General features: G+C 46.8%; 1 protein-coding gene across 3 annotated transcripts in view; it reads left to right on the forward strand.

Moving 5' to 3' along the window:
* Window positions 1-19,033, forward strand: part of RNF157 (ring finger protein 157) — a 63,677-nt gene that overhangs the window by 9,850 nt on the left and 34,794 nt on the right. For all 3 annotated transcript variants that reach the window (XM_073563181.1, XM_073563183.1, XM_073563182.1), the window contains exons 4-11: window positions 6,524-6,612; window positions 7,866-8,012; window positions 8,133-8,250; window positions 8,361-8,427; window positions 9,622-9,665; window positions 16,936-16,983; window positions 17,062-17,133; window positions 17,230-17,389. In XM_073563181.1, the coding sequence (XP_073419282.1) occupies window positions 6,524-6,612; window positions 7,866-8,012; window positions 8,133-8,250; window positions 8,361-8,427; window positions 9,622-9,665; window positions 16,936-16,983; window positions 17,062-17,133; window positions 17,230-17,389 (745 nt within the window). The remainder of the gene's footprint in view (window positions 1-6,523; window positions 6,613-7,865; window positions 8,013-8,132; window positions 8,251-8,360; window positions 8,428-9,621; window positions 9,666-16,935; window positions 16,984-17,061; window positions 17,134-17,229; window positions 17,390-19,033) is intronic.

The following is a 19,033-nucleotide window of genomic DNA, read 5'->3' on the forward strand; positions in this document are numbered from 1 at the left end:
TAAAAGACGACTCCCAGATGTGGGTCGACATGACAGAACTGGCAAACTTAGGGGTGGTAATTCCGGTTCCCCGGGCAGAAATTGGGGCGGGCCACTATTCGTCCCTATTTGCCATCGCAAAGCCATCCGGAGAATCCCGTACCATTATAAGTCTGAAACCCTTAAATGCCTGGGTCACGTACTAAAAATTCCGAATGGAGTCAATCGGATCCACAGTCCATTTGATAGACAAGAATGCCCTGATGTGTACCCTGGACCTGAAAAGTGCCTACTATCAGGTGCCAATTCACCCAATGTCACAGAGATTCCTGAGGTTTGCAGTAAGACTTCAGAATCAGACCTGCCACTTTCAATTTCAGTGTCTTCCTTTTGGTCTGGCCTCGAGTCTTCACGAAGCTAATCGCGGAAGTGGTAGCGTTCCTAAGAAATCGCGGAATAATCATCATTCCATACCTAGACGACTTCCTCCTGGTGGCGAGATCAGCAGAACTACGGCGACACAAGGAGAAGACAATAGAGGTTCTAGAGTTTCTGGGCTGGATCATAAACAAAGAAAAATCGAACCTAGTACCAGAAAGAAAGGTTTTTTTTTTGGGGGGGTGCTATTGGATTCCAGAAGCAGAACTTCCTTCTTACCACCAGAAAAACACAAGGATACGGGACAGCGTGAAGGAACTTCAAAAAGGCCGCGTTTCCATCAGAATAGCCATGCGCGCTCTGGGCCTCATGACATCCTGCATCCCTTGTGTCCGATGGGCACAGTTCCATGCGAGAACCCTTCAAAAAGAAGTATTGGCCGCCTGGGAGTGTCACCAGACCTCCCTAGACAAGAAAATGGCCTTGTCTCCAGCAGTAAAAAGATCCCTGGTGTGGTGGATGCAGCGACAAAACCTAAGGAAAGGTGTCCCCTGGATCACCTCACCATGCGTCATAATCACTACAGACACCAGCAAATGGGGCTGGGGGGCTCACCTAGAAGGCAGAATTCTTCAGGGATACTGGCCGGCAAACATGCGATCCACCTCCTCCAACTACAAGGAACTTTACGCCACATGGGAGGCCCTAAGAAGAAATCAGGACAAACTAAGAAATCAACACGTCAAGATTCTATCAGACAATGTGACGGCGGTTTCCTTCCTCCGGCATCAAGGAGGAACAAGGCATTAGGCACTCCAGGACCTGGCAAAAAGGATCTTTTCCTGGGCAGAAAATACGGTTCTGTCAGTAACAGCCATCCACCTCGAAGGGTCGCAAAACACAGTGGCAGATTATTTAAGCAGGCAGAAGATCTGTCCCACGGAGTGGGAGCTGAACACAGAGATCTTTCAGAACTTATGCCAGCGCTGGGGAAGACCGCAGATAGACCTCTTCGCAACCAGAAAGAATACGAAGATGTACAGGTTTTTCTCTCTGAATCCGTTGGACCATGCAGAAGGGGTAGACGCCCTAAACCAAAAGTGGGGGCAGACTCTCTCATATCCATTTCCCCCGATAGCTCTCATTCCAGCCATCCTCAGGAAGATTCAGGAGGATCAGGCAAGAGTGCCACTGATAGCACCTTATTGGTTGAAAAGGAGCTGGTTTCCACTCCTGGGGATTATGGCAGAAGATCGACCACTCCTGCTCCCACAGAGGGAAGACATTCACCAAGGGCCGGTGCTTCGCCAAGATCCAGGGAGACTTCACCTGTCAGCCTGGATCCTGAACGGCAGATCCTGAGGGCTCGAGGCCTGTCAGACCAGGTCATATCGACTATTCAGGCCAGCAGATATACCACAAAATTTGGAAAAGATTCTGTCTGGATTGTGGCAGGCCCGACTCAGCGGAAGGAAAGCCAGACATCCCAAAGATACTGGATTTTCTTCAGGCAGGCTTTAATAAAGGATTTAGGCCTAGCACGCTGAAGGTCCAGATCTCGGCATTAAGCGCCTTTCTGGACTATCCCTTGGCCTCCCATCCCTGGGTAATAAGATTTATCAGGGCAACTCAGAGGTTACGTCCCACAGTCAGGAGGTCAGTCCCCCCATGGGATCTTAGTCTTGTTCTGCGGTCCCTTTGCTCAGATCCCTTTATCCAGAGTCAGGAGATGCCCATCTCACATCGAACCATGAAGGTAGCATTCTTAGTGGCGATCACTACTGCAAAACGGATAAGTGAGACAGAGGCGCTATCTATCCGAGACCCATATCTCCGAATCTGGGAGGATCGAATAATCATGAGATTAGACCCCACCTTTTTGCCCAAAGTTGCGTCAGTCCAAAACTTAAACCAGGAAATAATTTTACATTCCTTTTGTGAGAACCCCTCAAATGGCAAAGAAAGGGCCCTGCACGAATTAGACGCCAGGCAGTTATTGATTACATCAGGGCCACGCAGGGTTGGAGACAGGGCCATAACCTATTTTTCCTCTTTGGGGGGGAAAAACAAAGGGAGAAAAGCCTCCATCGCGAGATGTATAACATCGCTAATCAGTTTAGCCTATGTCTCTCAGGGGGTTCCTCCCCCAGAAGGGTTAAAAGCTACTCAACACGAGCTTTATCAGTTTCCTGGGCGGAAAGAGCAGGGGCTTCAGTAAACCAAATTTGTAGGGCCTCAACCTGGTCCAGGTTGGACACATTCTGTAAGCATTACAAATTAGATGTGTTATCTAACCAACAGACTGCTTTCGGGAGAATGGTTCTCCAGGCAGTCATCCCACCCTAAGGGGATACTTTGGTATTCTCCCTGGTGCTGTCAGGAGGGACGTCCTGGAAAATAGGCATTAGACCTACCGGTAATTATGTTTCCAGGAGTCCATCCTGACAGCACGGATAGTTCCCTTCCCGAATTAATGATGTCATATGTCGTAATATGATTCTATAAATAAAGTGTTCAGTTGCATCATCCACGGTGTGGTACTTGGAAAAACACTGAGGGAATGGGGGTGGAGACTGTTTTTAACCTCTTGTGTGCTCTTCCTGTCCCTGCAAGGAGGCGAGGGACGTCCTCCCTGGTGCTGTCAGGATGGACTCCTGGAAACATAATTACCGGTAGGTCTAATGCCTATTTTTCCAAGCCATCGACAAATTTGAATGTTATGATTGCAAATGATTTTTATGTAGCCATAAAAGATGTTGTCACTGGGGAATGTTGTGAATGATTGCATGTTAAATATTATTTTTTTTTCTTTTTTTTTTTTTAGTAGTAGGGAAATGCTGCTTCAAACCCACAACAGTTGTAGTCACTGTGTACCCCCTGAATATTGTAAGCAACCAACTATAGTACCCTCTCCATACCGTATGCAGCCACAGTGCACGCCCTCCAGACCAAATGCACCTACAATACCCGGTTCTGTGATGTGTGCCACTACGCTGCCCGGTTCCGTGATGTGTGCCACTACGCTGCCCGGTTCCGTGATGTGTGCCACTACGCTGCCCGGTTCCGTGATGTGTGCCACTACGCTGCCCGGTTCCGTGATGTGTGCCACTACGCTGCCCGGTTCCGTGATGTGTGCCACTACGCTGCCCGGTTCCGTGATGTGTGCCACTACGCTGCCCGGTTCTGTGATGTGTGCCATTGCAGTGTCTTACTCTACACCGTATGCAGCCACAATGCCTGCCCTCCATACGCATGCAGCTACAGTATTCCACTATGTACCATGCTCGGGCCTCAGCGCTGCCCCAACGCCACGTTTGTGTAAGTAGGGACTGGGTTTATTAGACGGTGTCAGTGGCGTGTCACGTTTCCCCTTGGAGTTATGTTACAGATAAAAAAAAAAAAAAAAAGGCGACCTGTATAAATCGCCATTTCCTATGAAGTCCCTGTGTTGGCACAATAGGCTGATTGTAACGCTGTATGGGCTTGGGATTGTTTTGCTCACTGTGGCTTATGTAATGTTCATCCGTCTAATAACAGTACTAGTAGAGCAGTCCTGGCAGGGTAACATCTATTTTTGTGTGTGGGGTAATTGCAATGTTTGTGGGTACAAAGTATCCAATGATTGACGTAGCTCTTCATTGCCTTTTCATTCACATTTGTGTCTTCACTCTGTGTAAAGGAGTTTTTCTGCTTGTCTGGGCAATAATCGGCCATGTGTAAGGTGATGACAAGCTCTCCGGAGATAAATGGGCCGGAGGTCTCAATCCTTTCTTAGTGGCAAGGTTAAATGCATATATCCCAGGGAAATAAGATGATGCTGGTGAAGCCAGATTGCTAGTATGGGGGAAGAATCATACAGAAGGTGGATACATCGCTCTCCAAGGACCCCATAGTGCCCACCATAAGAGAAAATGGTCCAGCAGTTAATTTACATCCACATATCCTCCTGTGGTATATTGTACCCCAATATCATCTGCTTTCTTCTAGGGATTGAAGTGACTGATTACAAATTTAAAATTTTAAATGTCAAGAAAAATGGAGGCATGATAAACCTATAACTGGCTAATACTAATACATGATACCAATTATATTTGATGTAGAGAAGATAATTGATGGATGCGCAAATATTCAGCTTTATTATGTCTTCTGATTAATATTGTCCGAATAAAATAATCTCTCATAATACAAGTGAGTTGTATGGCTATAATACACATGACTGGCGTGTAAGATCAGCCCATCGCGGTGCCCTAGTCATCCATGCTTGCAGTGATCGATCATTATTATAACAGGCCTCCAAACAAATTAAACTATTATTGGGTGAACTTGCCTGATGTTGACAGGTTCAGCCGACGGTCCAATGGGAGGGCTGACCGTCTGATTTTCGAGGTAGATGTCGATCACGCATGCCCGATCTTTGGAATGCCGATCACCACTTTGTTCTCATGTAGATAAACTCTTGGTCATTGTGTTAGCCGTCTGGTTTCTCATGGAGAACACAGGAGGGCACAGTCAATTTAGCGTTCCTGTGTATGGGAGAGATGGCTGTGGGCCCAACGAGCGGCTAAAGCATGAGATTTTTGTTGGTGGATCTTGCTAATTTGGATGAGGTCTATGAAGATCCTTTTACTTAGGCAAATAAGCTGCCCACTCAGCTTTCATATGAATGTTCATGCCCATACAGTTTGCACAATCATTGTTAGCCACATAGTCCCTGATTTTTCGAATGGATGTGCTTCAAGCAATAATTTTTATGCCCAGATGCAGTCAGCCGACAAGTCCTGTTCTTGTGTCGGCCAATCGCGGGGCACATATATACTAACTTTTATATAACTGCTAGTTCTGCAGATCATCAGTCCATGGAAAAGCCCTCAAAAGTCTTCACTGTCGATAGGAGGGGCATAATTACGTTGGGATCCCAGGATGCAGACCGTGTTGAATGCACATGCTTGACTGTCGCACCAGTGTTTGTCTAGAGGACTGCTGGAGAAAGCCCTAGAGGCCCAGTTTTCATGTATTTCTCCTAGGTGCATATCTGCTGTAAAATAACAATTCTATACTGTCAGCGTTGTGGTGTCCCTCTCTTACTTCTGGAAATTCAAAATTTGGCACAGTCACACGTCTGGACCCCGAGATTGTCCTTGGCTATGTTGTGAGGCGAAATTTTAACCCCGCGCGTTCCAATTCACCCAACAATCTTGCCCCTATCTAGATAATGGGGAAAAAGTGTGTATCAAGCCCCGCCCCTCATTATGATGTCACAATGGTTGCCATGGCGACGCTAATGTCATCATAGGTTGCAAGCCCCACCGCTCACTATGATGTCATAATGGTTGCCATGGCGACGCTAATGTCATCATAGGTTGCAAGCCCCGCCGCTCACTATGATGTCATAATGGTTGACTATGGGATGGAGGATATGTATGACGGGTATATGGGCACGGGACTATGGGATGGAGGATATGTATGAGGGGTATATGGGCATGGGACTATGGGATGGAGGATATGGGCATGGGACTATGAGATGAAGGATGTGTGATGGGTATATGGGCACGGGACTATGGGATGGAGGATGTGTGATGGGTATATGGGCACGGGACTATGGGATGGAGGATATGTATGATGGGTATATGGGCCTGGGACTATGGGATGGAGAATATGTATGATGGGTATATGGGCCTGGGACTATGGGATGGAGGATGTGTGATGGGTATATGGGCACGGGACTATGGGATGGAGGATGTGTGATGGGTATATGGGGACTCGACTATGGGATGGCGAATATGTATGATGGGTATATGGGCCTGGAACTATGGGATGGCGAATATGTATGATGGGTATATGGGCACGGGACTATGGGATGGAGGATGTGTGATGGGTATATGAGCACTCGACTATGGGATGGTGGATATGTATGATGAGTATATGGGCACGGGACTATGGGATGGAGGATAATTATAATTTGCTATAACTAACCACAGTTAGTTACTATGCCCGGGCAGCGCCAGGCTCTTCAGCTAGTTCTTTATAAGGCCCAGGTAAAAAAACGTGTCCACCTAGCGAGATCTGAGACTGGGGCCGTGTGGATATACCCTTAAACATCACTGCTTGGTTGTTTCTGTGATACGGCTGTGTGCATAAGCTTTTTATTTTCTGTTATCTCTTCTAGTTCCCATATGCTGCTCCTTCCCCACAAGAGCCTGTGAAAACACTCCGCAGCCTGATCAATATCCGAAAAGACACGTTGCGCCTCGTCAGGTGAATATCTCCTACTAAATACTGACATGTGGGCGCCAGTATTATGGGGTTAGGTTATTCAAAATGTTTGAGGTCCCGGATTAAACTGTATCATGTGCAGGTGCCCAGGTCAACGCTTGTTTCCATATTTGTAATTGTTTTTATCTTACTGATAACCCTGCTGCAATTATTGGTGGCGGACAGCATAATAAAGGGCAGCGATGCCTCGTGATTGGTGGGCATAAAGATCTTTTATCATGTGTGATCTAATATATCCAAGCAAACGAAACACGATCACCGCATTTATATGGCCAGAGATGGAATGATCATGGAATTTAACCGTGTAACCCCTTTTCAGCAGCACCTACTGGGCTCTAATGCAGCTTCTCTCTAAGGGTGTGTGCACACGCTGCGGATTCTGCTGTGGATTTGGCCGCTGCGGGTCCGCAGCAGTTTTTGCTGCGGTGTACAGTACCATTATTCCCTATGGGAATAAAAAACTGCTGTGCAGACAGTGCAGATTTTTCCGCACGGTTTTCCTGCGGTTTTGAAACCGCAGAAAGAATTGACATGTCAATTCTTTCTGCGGATTCCACTGCGGTTTGCCATCTCCTCCATTGTGGAGATGAAAAACCGCAGGGCAGAACCGCAGGCCAATCAGCAGGTCTTTTGACCTGCAGATTTACCTGCGGATTTTACAAAATCCACGCGGCCAAATCCGCACCCCAATCCGCAGCGTGGGCACATATCCTTAGAATGCAGCTGCACAGTTCAGATCCTGCCATGCCAGGCATAGGTGTAAAAAGGTAGAAAAGCAGAGGGATGTCAAGAAAAGGAGGGGTTATAATATAAGTCTAAAGGTATAGTGGAACTGGGGTGGAAAAGCCATGCAGGGCATAGGGGACAGTCATAGGACAGATCAGTACTCAGCACTTCTCGTAATAACATGTAGGCTAATCGGGGTGCGGACAGTACCTAATGCGTATGACATGCACACTTGTCATAGGTTATCACAGTGTTAATAAAGTGTTCATAGCTGTCTGAAAGCTGTACATTTAAGAAGAAAAACAACCTTATGTGTTTTAGATGTGGAATTGTATAATTAACAAAAAAGTGTGAAGCAACTGAAAATTTGTCTTATATTCTAGGTTCTTCAAAGTAGCCACCTTTTGTTTTGATTACTGCTTTGCACACTCTTGGCGTTCTCTTGATGATCTTGTTTGTCAGTACTTTCTGCCATCCTTTGACATGTTGCGGTGTTCTGTCTCTTGTAGGGGTACAGAGGAGGTGAAGGCCAGCGGCGCTGAGGTTAGCCGGCCCAAAGTACATTATAATGTGGAGTTCACATTTGACACAGATGCAAGAGTGGCGATTACCATCTATTACCAAGCCACAGAAGACTTTCAAGGGGGCATTGCAAGGTGAGGATTGGCAGAATGAAAACTTTGTAAAAGTTGGAGATGTGGAAAAATAAGCTAGGGGGTCATAATTGGTAATATCATGGATGACTATTGCTTTCTCTACTGTATTGTCCTCATTAGTTACATTCCCAAGTCCAGCAACCTGCAGTCTGAGACCGTGCACTTCAAGAAAGGGGTCAGCCAGCAGTTCTGTCTTCCATCACATACTGTGGACCCCTCTGAGTGGCGAGAAGAAGAGGTAAGGGAAGATATTACTAGTATTTGCATACAATGTAGATCACATATAGAGAGACAGAAGTACTGTATTCTCCATTTACTTTTTTTTTTTTTTTTTTTTACCCCCTCTAGTTGACCTTTGATCTTGATCGGGAAGTATATCCTATGGTTGTCCATGCAGTGGTGGAGGAAGGAGAAGGTGAGCAGTAGATGAGTTACAGGGGTTGGGGACATGACCCTTACCAATATTAAGGTATTGCAGGACCTCCTGCACATGTTAGTGCAGTGAATCCTTTTGCACAGAGCTCCTTTCCTCCCTATCTACAGGGACTTTGTGCAGTCTGTGGGGACAGCTGCACTAGCATTTACAGGAGGAGAACCTGGAATTTCTCCAACCTATTTGGTAAAATAAAGATAGTGGTCGAACCCCTTTAATTTGCATTCTTAACACATAAGACTTGGCTTCCACAAAATCAGCACAAAACCTGTGCCTGGATCAATGCAAACACCTTTTCCATGCTTATCTCTATAGAACTAGCAAGGTCTCATTTTATTGCCAGAATAGACATTGAATTAATCAGACATTTACAAATTAAATGGAATCAGTCAGCAGATTTTTTATTGTGTAATCTAACTGCACCATGATTTAAGGGCAGAGACCCTGATTCCTGCAATGTGTCACTTAGTTTTTCTGGGTGCAGCAGTCATGATAGTCAATTTCTTCTGCTGTGGATCCAGCAGAGCTCAGTTATTAGGCTGTGTATAACCCCGACCACATCACAGCTTTCTGTGTACAATGTATAGTGACAGAGCTGCTAATCAGTGCTAGGAGCGTGGTTGCACTGGGAGGCAGGAAGGCAGTGGTACTATAGTGATTATCTCCTGCTGATAAAATGCTGATTGCATTGAGACAGCAAAACACAACCCAATAAGTGACACATCCAGGTCATTACAAACTCTGCTCCTACATTATGGTATTCTCAGATTGCATAGCAAAAACCTGTTAACAGATTCCCTTTAAGAATTGATAAATATCCCTTATATAGCATGTGCTTAGACTGTGATTGTACGATCCCTTATGTCATATTGGGTATTTGTCAAAAAAGGCTGGTTACCTTTTACACTCCTGCATCTGTACAACCTGACGTGGTGGGTGTGCCCTGCTAACGTGCAAGTCTGGGTCAGGATTGAAGAATAGTTCACCATGTGGCCTTATCTGAGGGGCTGGGTGGTGATACACTTGGATCACCACACACTGACAGGTACAACCGTTCACTTAGGAGGAGATGAAGGGAAGCTATCTTACCAGCTGATTATTAAGTGGTGCAGACTTTCCCTTCCTTGATTTGAATATATGCTAGAATGGAGGTAAAACGCTTCTTTTCCTTTGCAGAACATCTTGGGCATTGCCATGTGTTGATGGCAACATTTGAGCGGGTGAGTGTCTCTTAACCGTCTGTCTCTTATATCTTTGATATAGTCCCAAAATCCTTTTTTTTTTTTTTTTTTTTTTATTGCTTTTGACGTCTCTTGCAAGCCTTAATTCATTGTCCGCTTTAGATAATCTGATTTGTGCCCTGCAAGTTCTGCAGACAGCATTATATTCTTCTCTTTCCATTTGATAAACATTTCTTTATCGCTTCATTGGGGAACACAGGAAACCATGGGTGTATGCTGCTGCCACTAGGAGGCTGACACTATGCAGAAAAAAAGTTAGCTCCTCCTCCGCAGTGTACACCCTACCGACAGGAAGTAGGATGTTCAGTTTAGCTTAGTGCCAGTAGGAGGTGGACACGGGTCTTTCATTAGACCCTTATCTACCTCAATGTGCGTCGTTCCTTTTCAGGTACCCGGAGGGATACAGTGTGAACAGTCACAACTGTACTCCTCCAAAGAGACTGAGTACGGCGTGTACTGCCACCCCATATCCTCATAGTCTAGTCGGCAGGACCCACAGCCCCTAACAGAGAAGCGTGTTAGGGGATCCGGTCCTAGCCCCCCGTCCTTCACCCACTCGCCCACCAGAGCCTGTCGGTGTTTAGAGACGCGGACGTCCAACAACGCAGTCTTGTCGGACGTCCGACATTCCTGGATGGAGAGGTACTTCTGTTTTCTCCCCCCAGATTCCCAGAGGAAAAGAAGACTTAGGAAGACGAAAGTACATTTTTCTTTATTTACTTAATCTCAGGCCCCCCTTTTGATCATATCCCCTAGTTCGCAGGCAGATTAGGGTACCAGGCTACCTTTCTGACAGACTTCTAAAGCCTCAGCGCTGCTCCCTGTGCTCCGGTGGACACTGGTTGTAGTTCAGGTCTGCGTGGCTGGCAGTTATAGATACTTCCTTGGGGGCGCAGGGTTACCCGGTGTGTAATTTTCGGGGCCTCTGCGCTACCATCCCCTGCTCGGCGGCCGCGGCTCCTTAATTTAATCCCCGGCTTCAGCTTGACCTAGTTCCGGCACTTTAGCCCCCCCCCCCCTTCATATCGGCGGGCTTTTCTCCCGCCGATCACAGGCACGCCCCCTCCCCTGCTGCCGTCTGGGGACTCCGCCTCCCTCACCTCGGGGCCTGTCTTTTCCGGTGGTTAACTCCGCCTCCTCCTGGCCGACCGTTACTCTTGCGGTTAGACACGCCACGGGTAGCACACTCTTTTCTCCCCCATCAGTGGCGCGTATTCAGCGCGCACCTCGCTGAGGTCACCATTTTCTGATGTTTCTTCCCGGAAGATGGCGTTTTTATGAAGGAAACCGAACACTCCGCTGTCACTGTTGGTTCTCTTCAGGGGGAAACTGGATTAAGAGGTAGACTTCAGAACCTGCATCTTCATGCCTGTATTTCTGTTCTGCAGACAGACTTCCCTCAGCATATATCCTTCCGTCCTCTAACCTTCTAACTTTATGTAGAGTCACTGACGTAATAGTACTCTAGAATCGTGTATTTTCCTGGCGTAATTGTAATCTTCTGCCGCATGGTCTCTAGTGCGCCAGTATGTCTAGCATAACACACAGAGACTTGGAGAGCTACGCTGCTGTCTTCTGTGTTTGCCGCATGGCGTTGGCCTGGTAGGGGGTTTCACTCGCACGTGTTTTTTTTTTTTTTTTTTTTTATTCATCAGAGATCTGATTTTGTCACACGGCTGTTGTGTTTTCGGCCATTGCATATATGTGCCTTGATTTCAGCAGAGCAACAACCATTGCTTCACACATAAGGGTGCTGGAGCCCTGGCATAGCATCTGCTCTCATATCTACTGCTCACAGGCACTCGCCTTTCATTTTTTTTTTTCTACAGCCCCCTCCGGACGCTGGCTTCATACTGCTCTAAGCAGAATAATGTGCGGCTTCTATCTCTTCACGTCTGCAGTGTTTGGGCCGGCCTTCCAGCTGGATAGAAGTTCTTGCTACCTGGCAATTGTCTACTGTGCTTCAGTGGATAAAGAAGCTGACCACAGCTCGCTGGTCCAGAGGTTGGAACCATAGCACACAACAGAGAGTGCAGTTAGTCTCTTTCTGATCCCAGGCCTAATGTTCTACTGTCAGAAGAATTGACTTGTCAGAATCCACTTAACTACAGTCTTAGTAATACGGCTTATTACACGTGAAGCCGTTACTCTGTCTGATGTCGTCAGGTATCCAGACCTAGACCGCAACACAGAAGCCGTTATTCTGCCTAATGCCGTCAGGTATTCAGACCTAGACTGCTACACAGAAGCCGTTATTTGGCCTAATGTCGTCAGGTATCCAGACCTAGACCGCAACACAGAAGCCATTATTCTGCCTAATGTCGTCAGGTATCTAGACCTAGACCGCAACACAGAAGCCGTTATTCTGCCTAATGCCTTCAGGTATCCAGACCTAGACCGCTACACAGAAGCTGTTATTCTGCCTAGTGCCTTCAGGTATCCAGACCTAGACCGCTACACAGAAGCCGTTATTCTGCCTAGTGCTGTCAGGTATCCAGACCTAGACCGCTACACAGAAGCCGTTATTTGGCCTAATGCCGTCAGGTACCCAGTCCTTGACCGCAACACAGAAGCCGTTATTCTGCCTAATGCCGTCAGGTTCCCAGTCCTTGACCGCAGCACAGAAGCCGTTATTCTACCTAATGTCATCAGGTATCCAGACCTAGACTGCACCGCAACACAGAAATGGCTGTCTCCTATTCTCTTCTCCAGTTTCTCTCCACGCTGGTTTGTTCACAGGATACTTAAAGCCGATGGCAGCTGTGCTATATCCGCTATACAGGCTTCAGAAGCAGCACCTTCCAGGTACAGTAGTTCAAACGGCCGTATTACTGTGGAGACGTGTCTGGGGTTGACTGCTTCAGTGGTACTGGTGTTCTGTACCGTATTCAGGTGATTTAGACGCTCTCGCCTTCAGGTTCCTCGCGCTCTATTGCAGCAGTATTATATCTCTTATCGAGCACTTGGATAGACCTCTACCAGACATGTTTAGTCAATACATGCCGTCTTTCTGGTGACTCAAACGTACCCGAGGTCCATCTACTACACCGGTCCGGCTCTACTGTCCCATTTCAGGTGAGTCAGGAGCGTCCTCTTTCGCGTTCATCTGGGTCTTTTGCAGCTTTTGCCTAAGCTCCCGTCTAATCACCACTTGTGGTGAGGTGCTGGCATTTATTGCTCCTGACGGGCTGCAGCTGCGGTTACAGGCCGCGTCCAGGTGAGTCAAACACACCTTTCAGATGCATATTTCATTGTTAATAACATCTGTGGTTTGTTAACAGTTAAACGTAAGTATTACCATGTCCAAACGGAGCGGATCTCTGTACCACAGAGCGGATCACGGTAGCAACATAACGTGATTCTCCACCCTCAGGTGGGTCAGAGACTCTCGTGTCAGGTACGGATGGTCGCGGTTTTAGGCTAGTTTCACACTAGCGTTTATGAGCGCAGCGACGGCCTGCGCACGGCCGCCGCTAAGCCCCGCCCCCTGCCGCGCCTCCGCCGGTAGCTCCGCCTACCGGCACATGGCGCTGCATGCGCCCTGCGTCCCCTATCTTTATCACTGAGGACGCAGGCCGTGCGCAATATGCGTTTGGCGGTGCGCCGACCTGCGCCAAACGCAACCTGCTGCAGTTTGGTTGTGCCGGCGCACCGTCAAAAAGGCGCATGCGCCGCCAAACGCATATTGCGCACTGCCTGCGCCCCCAGTGATAAAGATAGGGGGTGCATGCAGCGTCATGCGCCGGTAGGCGGAGCTACCGGCGGAGGTGCGGCAGGGGCGGGGCTTAGCGGCGGCCGTGCGCAGGCCGTCGCTGCGCTCATAAACGCTAGTGTGAAACTAGCCTTACTGTGGCATGCTCTGGACCCTATGTGCGAGTTGCCAACAGGAGTTTTTACCACACCTTCTGATCAGTTTACAGTACTGTCCGCAGGCTATTCTTTACTGCAGGTGTTACGTCTATCTTTAATGTTTGGCCAATAGTAGTTTATAAGTTCTAGTCTGTCCTAAGGGCCTTCGAGCTACCACAATGCCTAAGCTCCTTATCTGTCGGAACTTATTCTTTCTTACAGACGCTGGGTAAAGCCTCCAGCAGCTCAGACAGTTAACTTCTTACCGTGACTGGAAAATGTATCCCACCTCAGACAACAATGGAATCTGACTCTGCGCAAGCATCGACCAGGGTAGAAAGCTGCTCCCGTCTGGGATCCAAGGATGAGTCTGGTGATAACGCGTTTTTTCCTTCAGCTTGAATTGTATCTTTTCCCTGTTATCCTCGGGCGTGTGGTCTTAGACTTAGGTAAACGGGTCTACTCACCGCAATCCCCTCCCTGCTCCAGAGGGTCCAGGATGGATTTGGTCGTTTACATCGTCATACGGATTGACTTGCCTTTCGTCAGCTTAGTTGCCCTCTGAGGTCTATTTTTCTACCTATAGCCAACTTTCCTTACAGTTGACATAGTCCATGTTTTGCATGGACTTTTCTTACTCGACTAATCTCTTTTCCTAAGTCCGGCTGGACTATTTTTTTCCATATCCACCCTCATCCCTGAATGATGGGTTTATCTTCCCTTTGATCTCAAATTCTACCTGCCTAGTCGAGCAATCTGTTGTCTCTTGATAGCCATCATGAGCCAACATCGCGACGATGAGATCCAGGTTATTCCCAGGTGCCATTCAGTACGTTTCCAGTGTTTGACTCTTTAGCAGGTTCCCAGTGGCCTGCTCTCAGGTCCTGTCATTTTCTCATAGAACGGACTTCAGCCGTTTCCAAGCAAGGGGGCGACTCGGTATATCTCTTTTCTCCTGAGTGCTTTGCAAAATTGGACTACTTCTGCGACTGTGAACCCTCCGGTTCCAAGTTTTCCACCACTTTGGTCCTTCCTCTCCCAGAAGTGCATCCCTCAGGGATGCCAATGGGAAAATTCACACAGTAGTTGGCAAAATTCTGTAGCCGCATGGCCTAGCTCGCTCATCAGAGCATTCTTTCTGGACACCAGTCGGAAGATTTGACCGTCCTCACTGTCCAAAAATTTTTTATTGCATGGAGACATGGGTTTTCGCCTATCGTTCCTATCTAAGGTTCCATTTGGCTTTCGTTTTCATGAGCGAAATTCTCCCCAAAGAAGTCCCTCACCAACCTTCTGTTCTTTCCATGTGGCTCCAATAGGCCAAATCATTGGGGTCACCGGAAGGACAAGCGCTCTCCTTCCTCAGGCTGAACCTCGTCATTCTTCGGCGCTTTTTTCCTCAGCGTGACTTTGGTATCTAGGTTTGCGTCCATACTTGTTTTTCTCAGGAAGAAATTTTCTTCGTCCAGCATTTGCCTCCTGTGAATCGCATGATTTTCCCTTGTTCCATGAAGCTCTTATCCAGGTCCTGATTTCTCCAGGACTTTGGTGATATCTGCGTTTGCAACGGACGGGTTCATTTCCTTCCAGTTGGTAGCCTGTCCTTTCTGACTCTCAACCACCCTTGGGGTCTCAGAGCCTGTAGCAGCCGTGGTGCACTTCCTGTGGATCAAGGGTCCCACGCTCCATTATTCTGATTTCCCCTTCTTTCGTCCACCTTAAACTTTTACTTCGTGACGCTCTCGCATCAGGCTACCTTGCCACCGCAACGGTACTTATCAAGCTCCGGCTTGAAGTGTACAGGTCATCTGGCCTCCAGGTCAGCGTCTGCTCGCGGAATCTGGTCGGCATTAGTAGGGTTGCCGGCTCAGAAAGGACTGCGTTCTTTTGAGTATGATGCACTCTGCCTGGGCAGTGTGTGTCCTCCTGGCGGTACTCTTTGGGCCTTCGTCTGGCACCTCTGCAGTGCGATGATATGTCCTCCACAGGTCCATGAGGTTTTCTTCAGAGCACATGCCTAGTTTCGGCAAGTGCCGGTCAGGGTAAAGGACCTCGCAGGTGACGAGGGTGACTTTCTCGTCCGGATTGGAGTTGTTTGCTGTTCCCTCCCCTTGGGGACTGCTTTGGGATGTCCCATGGTTTCCTGTGTCCCCCAATGAAGCCATAGAGAAAACAGGATCTTTAGTTGCTTACCGTAAAATCTGTTTCTCTGAGCCTTCATTGGGGGACACAGCACCCTCCCAAGTTGAACAGCTCCGTTACTGCATAATATTGTTACAGTGTGGATTTGTGTTTTCTGTGTTTTTATCTCATCTACAGATTACTTCTCCTACTGCTTTCTCACTAACTGAACATCCTACTTCCTGTCGGTAGGGTGTACACTGCGGAGGAGGAGCTAACTTTTTTGTCTGCATAGTGTCAGCCTCCTAGTGGCAGCAGCATACACCCATGGTTTCCTGTGTCCCCCAATGAAGGCTCAGAGAAACAGATTTTACGGTAAGCAACTAAAAATCCTGTTTTCTTCCTTTTTAGAATGTGCTTTTAAGTTCTGTGTTCATCCATCCTGGTTTCCTTAAATGCTTCCTATTCTTCCCTCTTTTTGGAATTGTTAACGATTGTGCTTTGAGAACCTCATTTTTCAAGATTTCCCATCCTTCCTGGACTCTTTTGTCCTTAAGGATATCCAGCCATTGGATCCCTCCAATTCCCTTTGAGTCCCTTTAAAATCTGCCTTTCTGAAATCTAACCTTGACGTCTGAGTCTTCACAGGTCTTCTTCAGTTATCCAAAATTCTAAAATAGTATGATTGCTACCTCCTGGGTCCCAGCCTCTCTTACCTCCTCAACCATTTCCTCCCTGTTTATAAGGATTAGATACAAGGTAGCAGATCCCCTTGTTTTTTCCCCTACCTTTTGGAAGATAAAGTGTGGCTCCACTGTTGAATGCATATAATTTATAACTCTTGCTAATATACATTCTCGGCACCAGTGTCCTGATAAGTCCTGCCATGCTTCTGTTCTGGAATGTAATCAATGGTCTGAAGGGGTCTGGCTAATTTTAGTAGCTAAGCCAGTCTTTCTTTGTAATGCTGATGCAGAGAGGGGGAGGTGGTTTAGGTATTACACTGACCCTGACAGCCAGCCCCCTACATACATTTCGTTGTTGGAACAAATTTTGAGGTGCAGCAGGACAAATTGTGAAATTATTTATTTTCGTGACTGAAATTCTATTAGTAACTTTTATAAATACCCATGTAATATAGTTTTTTTTTTTTTTTTTTCCTCTAGCTGGACAACCCCTTTAAATAAAACAGACTTCCTGTCCTATGCACTCTATGCAGTTAGATGGTTGGTTTACCTTGTCATTATTTTAGTACTATATATTTTTTCTTTTTTTGCAGCATGCAGATGGCAGTTTTTGTGTGAAGCCCTTGAAGCAGAAACAAGTGGTGAGAAAGGGTTAATTTCAGGAGCCATTCAATTTTGAGGGGTTTATGTCCACTTAACCTTCTCTCGTTCCTCTTCAGGTGGATGGGGTCAGTTACCTTTTGCAGGAAATCTATGGGATAGAAAACAAATACAACTCGCATGACTCTAAGGTAATGTAGACATATAGCAGACGTCCTACATGTGTGCCGCCATTGTGCACGGTCTGTACTATATGGGGGCATACACTGTATCCTTACATGTTCCAGGTTACTGAAGATGAAGTCAGTGACAACAGTGCCGAGTGTGTTGTCTGCCTGTCCGATGTCCGGGACACTCTTATTTTGCCGTGCCGTCATCTTTGCCTGTGCAATACCTGTGCAGATACCCTGCGTTACCAGGCAAGCAACTGCCCCATCTGCCGCCTACGTGAGTATCCGAGACTGTTGCGCAATCATCACTTATATGCATGCCGTTTTTTAATTTTGCACTTTTGTTTTTTTTCCTTCCTGTTTCTCCAAGAGCCTTAACTTTTTTTCTTTTTTCATCGACTTAGCAGGTGCAGGCTTGATTTTTGTGGGAGACGTTGTACTTTTCAATGCCACCAGTCACTATACCATGTAAAGTACTGAAAAACGGGAGAAAAGTGTTTTTATGGCATTCATTGTGGGGTAAAAGTGACTTGAAAACAATTTTGCATTTTTTTTATTTTATTGGAGAAAACACTCAACTTTGTGAAAAAAATAAGTTTTTCTCATTTTATGACCCATGACTTTTTTTTTTTTTTTTTTTTTTTAAATTTTTGCTTTTATTGCTCTTTATTACATTTTGGCAGGGCCGGTTTTAGGCCAAGTGGGGCCCTAGGCAAAGTTTAAAATGGGGTCCCAAATGCTAACATATTGTACATCACACAGAAGCATTTCGATTGTATTTATATGCGCTGAGTTCAAGACGCTAAATGAGTGTGATCGACAATATTGAAGTCGTTCAACTCTTGTTTCCCGGCCTTTTTCCACCGTCTGAGAAACAATGATGGGGACAGAACAATCACTAATGGGTCACTAACAGATCACCATACAGTACCATGTTATCAGCAGCACATCTACAGTTTACACCCCATAGTTCTGTATATAATATTATGTGCCCCAAAAATAAGATAAGATAATCCTTTAATCGTCCCACCATGGGGAAATTCAGAGCATTACAGCAGCAAGGCAGGAACAAGTACAGATACAGATGCATAAAGGCATTACATTGACAGTAGGTAGGTACATATACGAAAAAAAAGATATAACCGGACTATCACAACTTTGGATCTATCAGTTCACTGTTTGGGTCGTTCTCCGTTTTGGACAGTGCTGGTTATACAGCCTAACTGCAGCAGGAAGGAAGGACTTTCGATGGCACTCCCTCTCACATTTAGGATGAAGTAGCCGGTCACTGACAGTACTGCACATCTTTGTCATGGTCTCATGCATGGGATGGGAATCATTCTGCACCATGTAGCTCACCTTGGCCAGTATCCTCCTGTTGCCTACTTCCTGAACTGGATCAAGGGGGCATCCCAGGACAGAGCTGGCCCTTCTAATCAGTTTGTCCAGCCTATTCCTGTCCCTGGTTGATATGCCACTACCCCAGCACGCCACACCAAAGAAAATGACTGATGCCACAACAGAGTTGAAGAAGGATGCAAGGAGTGCCCCCCTAACTCCGAAGGCTCTCAGCCTTCTGAGCAGATAAAGCCTACTGTGGCCCTTCCTGTACACTGCATCCAAGTGATGGGCCCAGTCAAGCTTATTATTGAGGATCACACCAAGGTACTTATAGGTGTCCACTATCTCAATGTCATTTCCCTGAATGTTCACCACTACTGGTGGATTTTTTCCCTTGCGAAAGTCCACCACCAATTCCTTGGTCTTCCCGGAATTAATCCTAAGGTGGTTCCTCTGACACCACTCCACAAAAGCTTGGTTAGTATCTCTGTACTCTCTTTCATCTCCTCCTGTGATGAGGCCTACTATTGCAGAGTCATCAGAATACTTCTGCAAGTAGCAGCTAGATGAGTTGCACTTA

The sequence above is a fragment of the Dendrobates tinctorius genome, unplaced genomic scaffold (assembly GCF_039654945.1).
Source record: "Dendrobates tinctorius isolate UK_male_01 unplaced genomic scaffold, ASM3965494v1 ptg000383l, whole genome shotgun sequence".
NCBI lineage: Eukaryota > Metazoa > Chordata > Amphibia > Anura > Dendrobatidae > Dendrobates > Dendrobates tinctorius.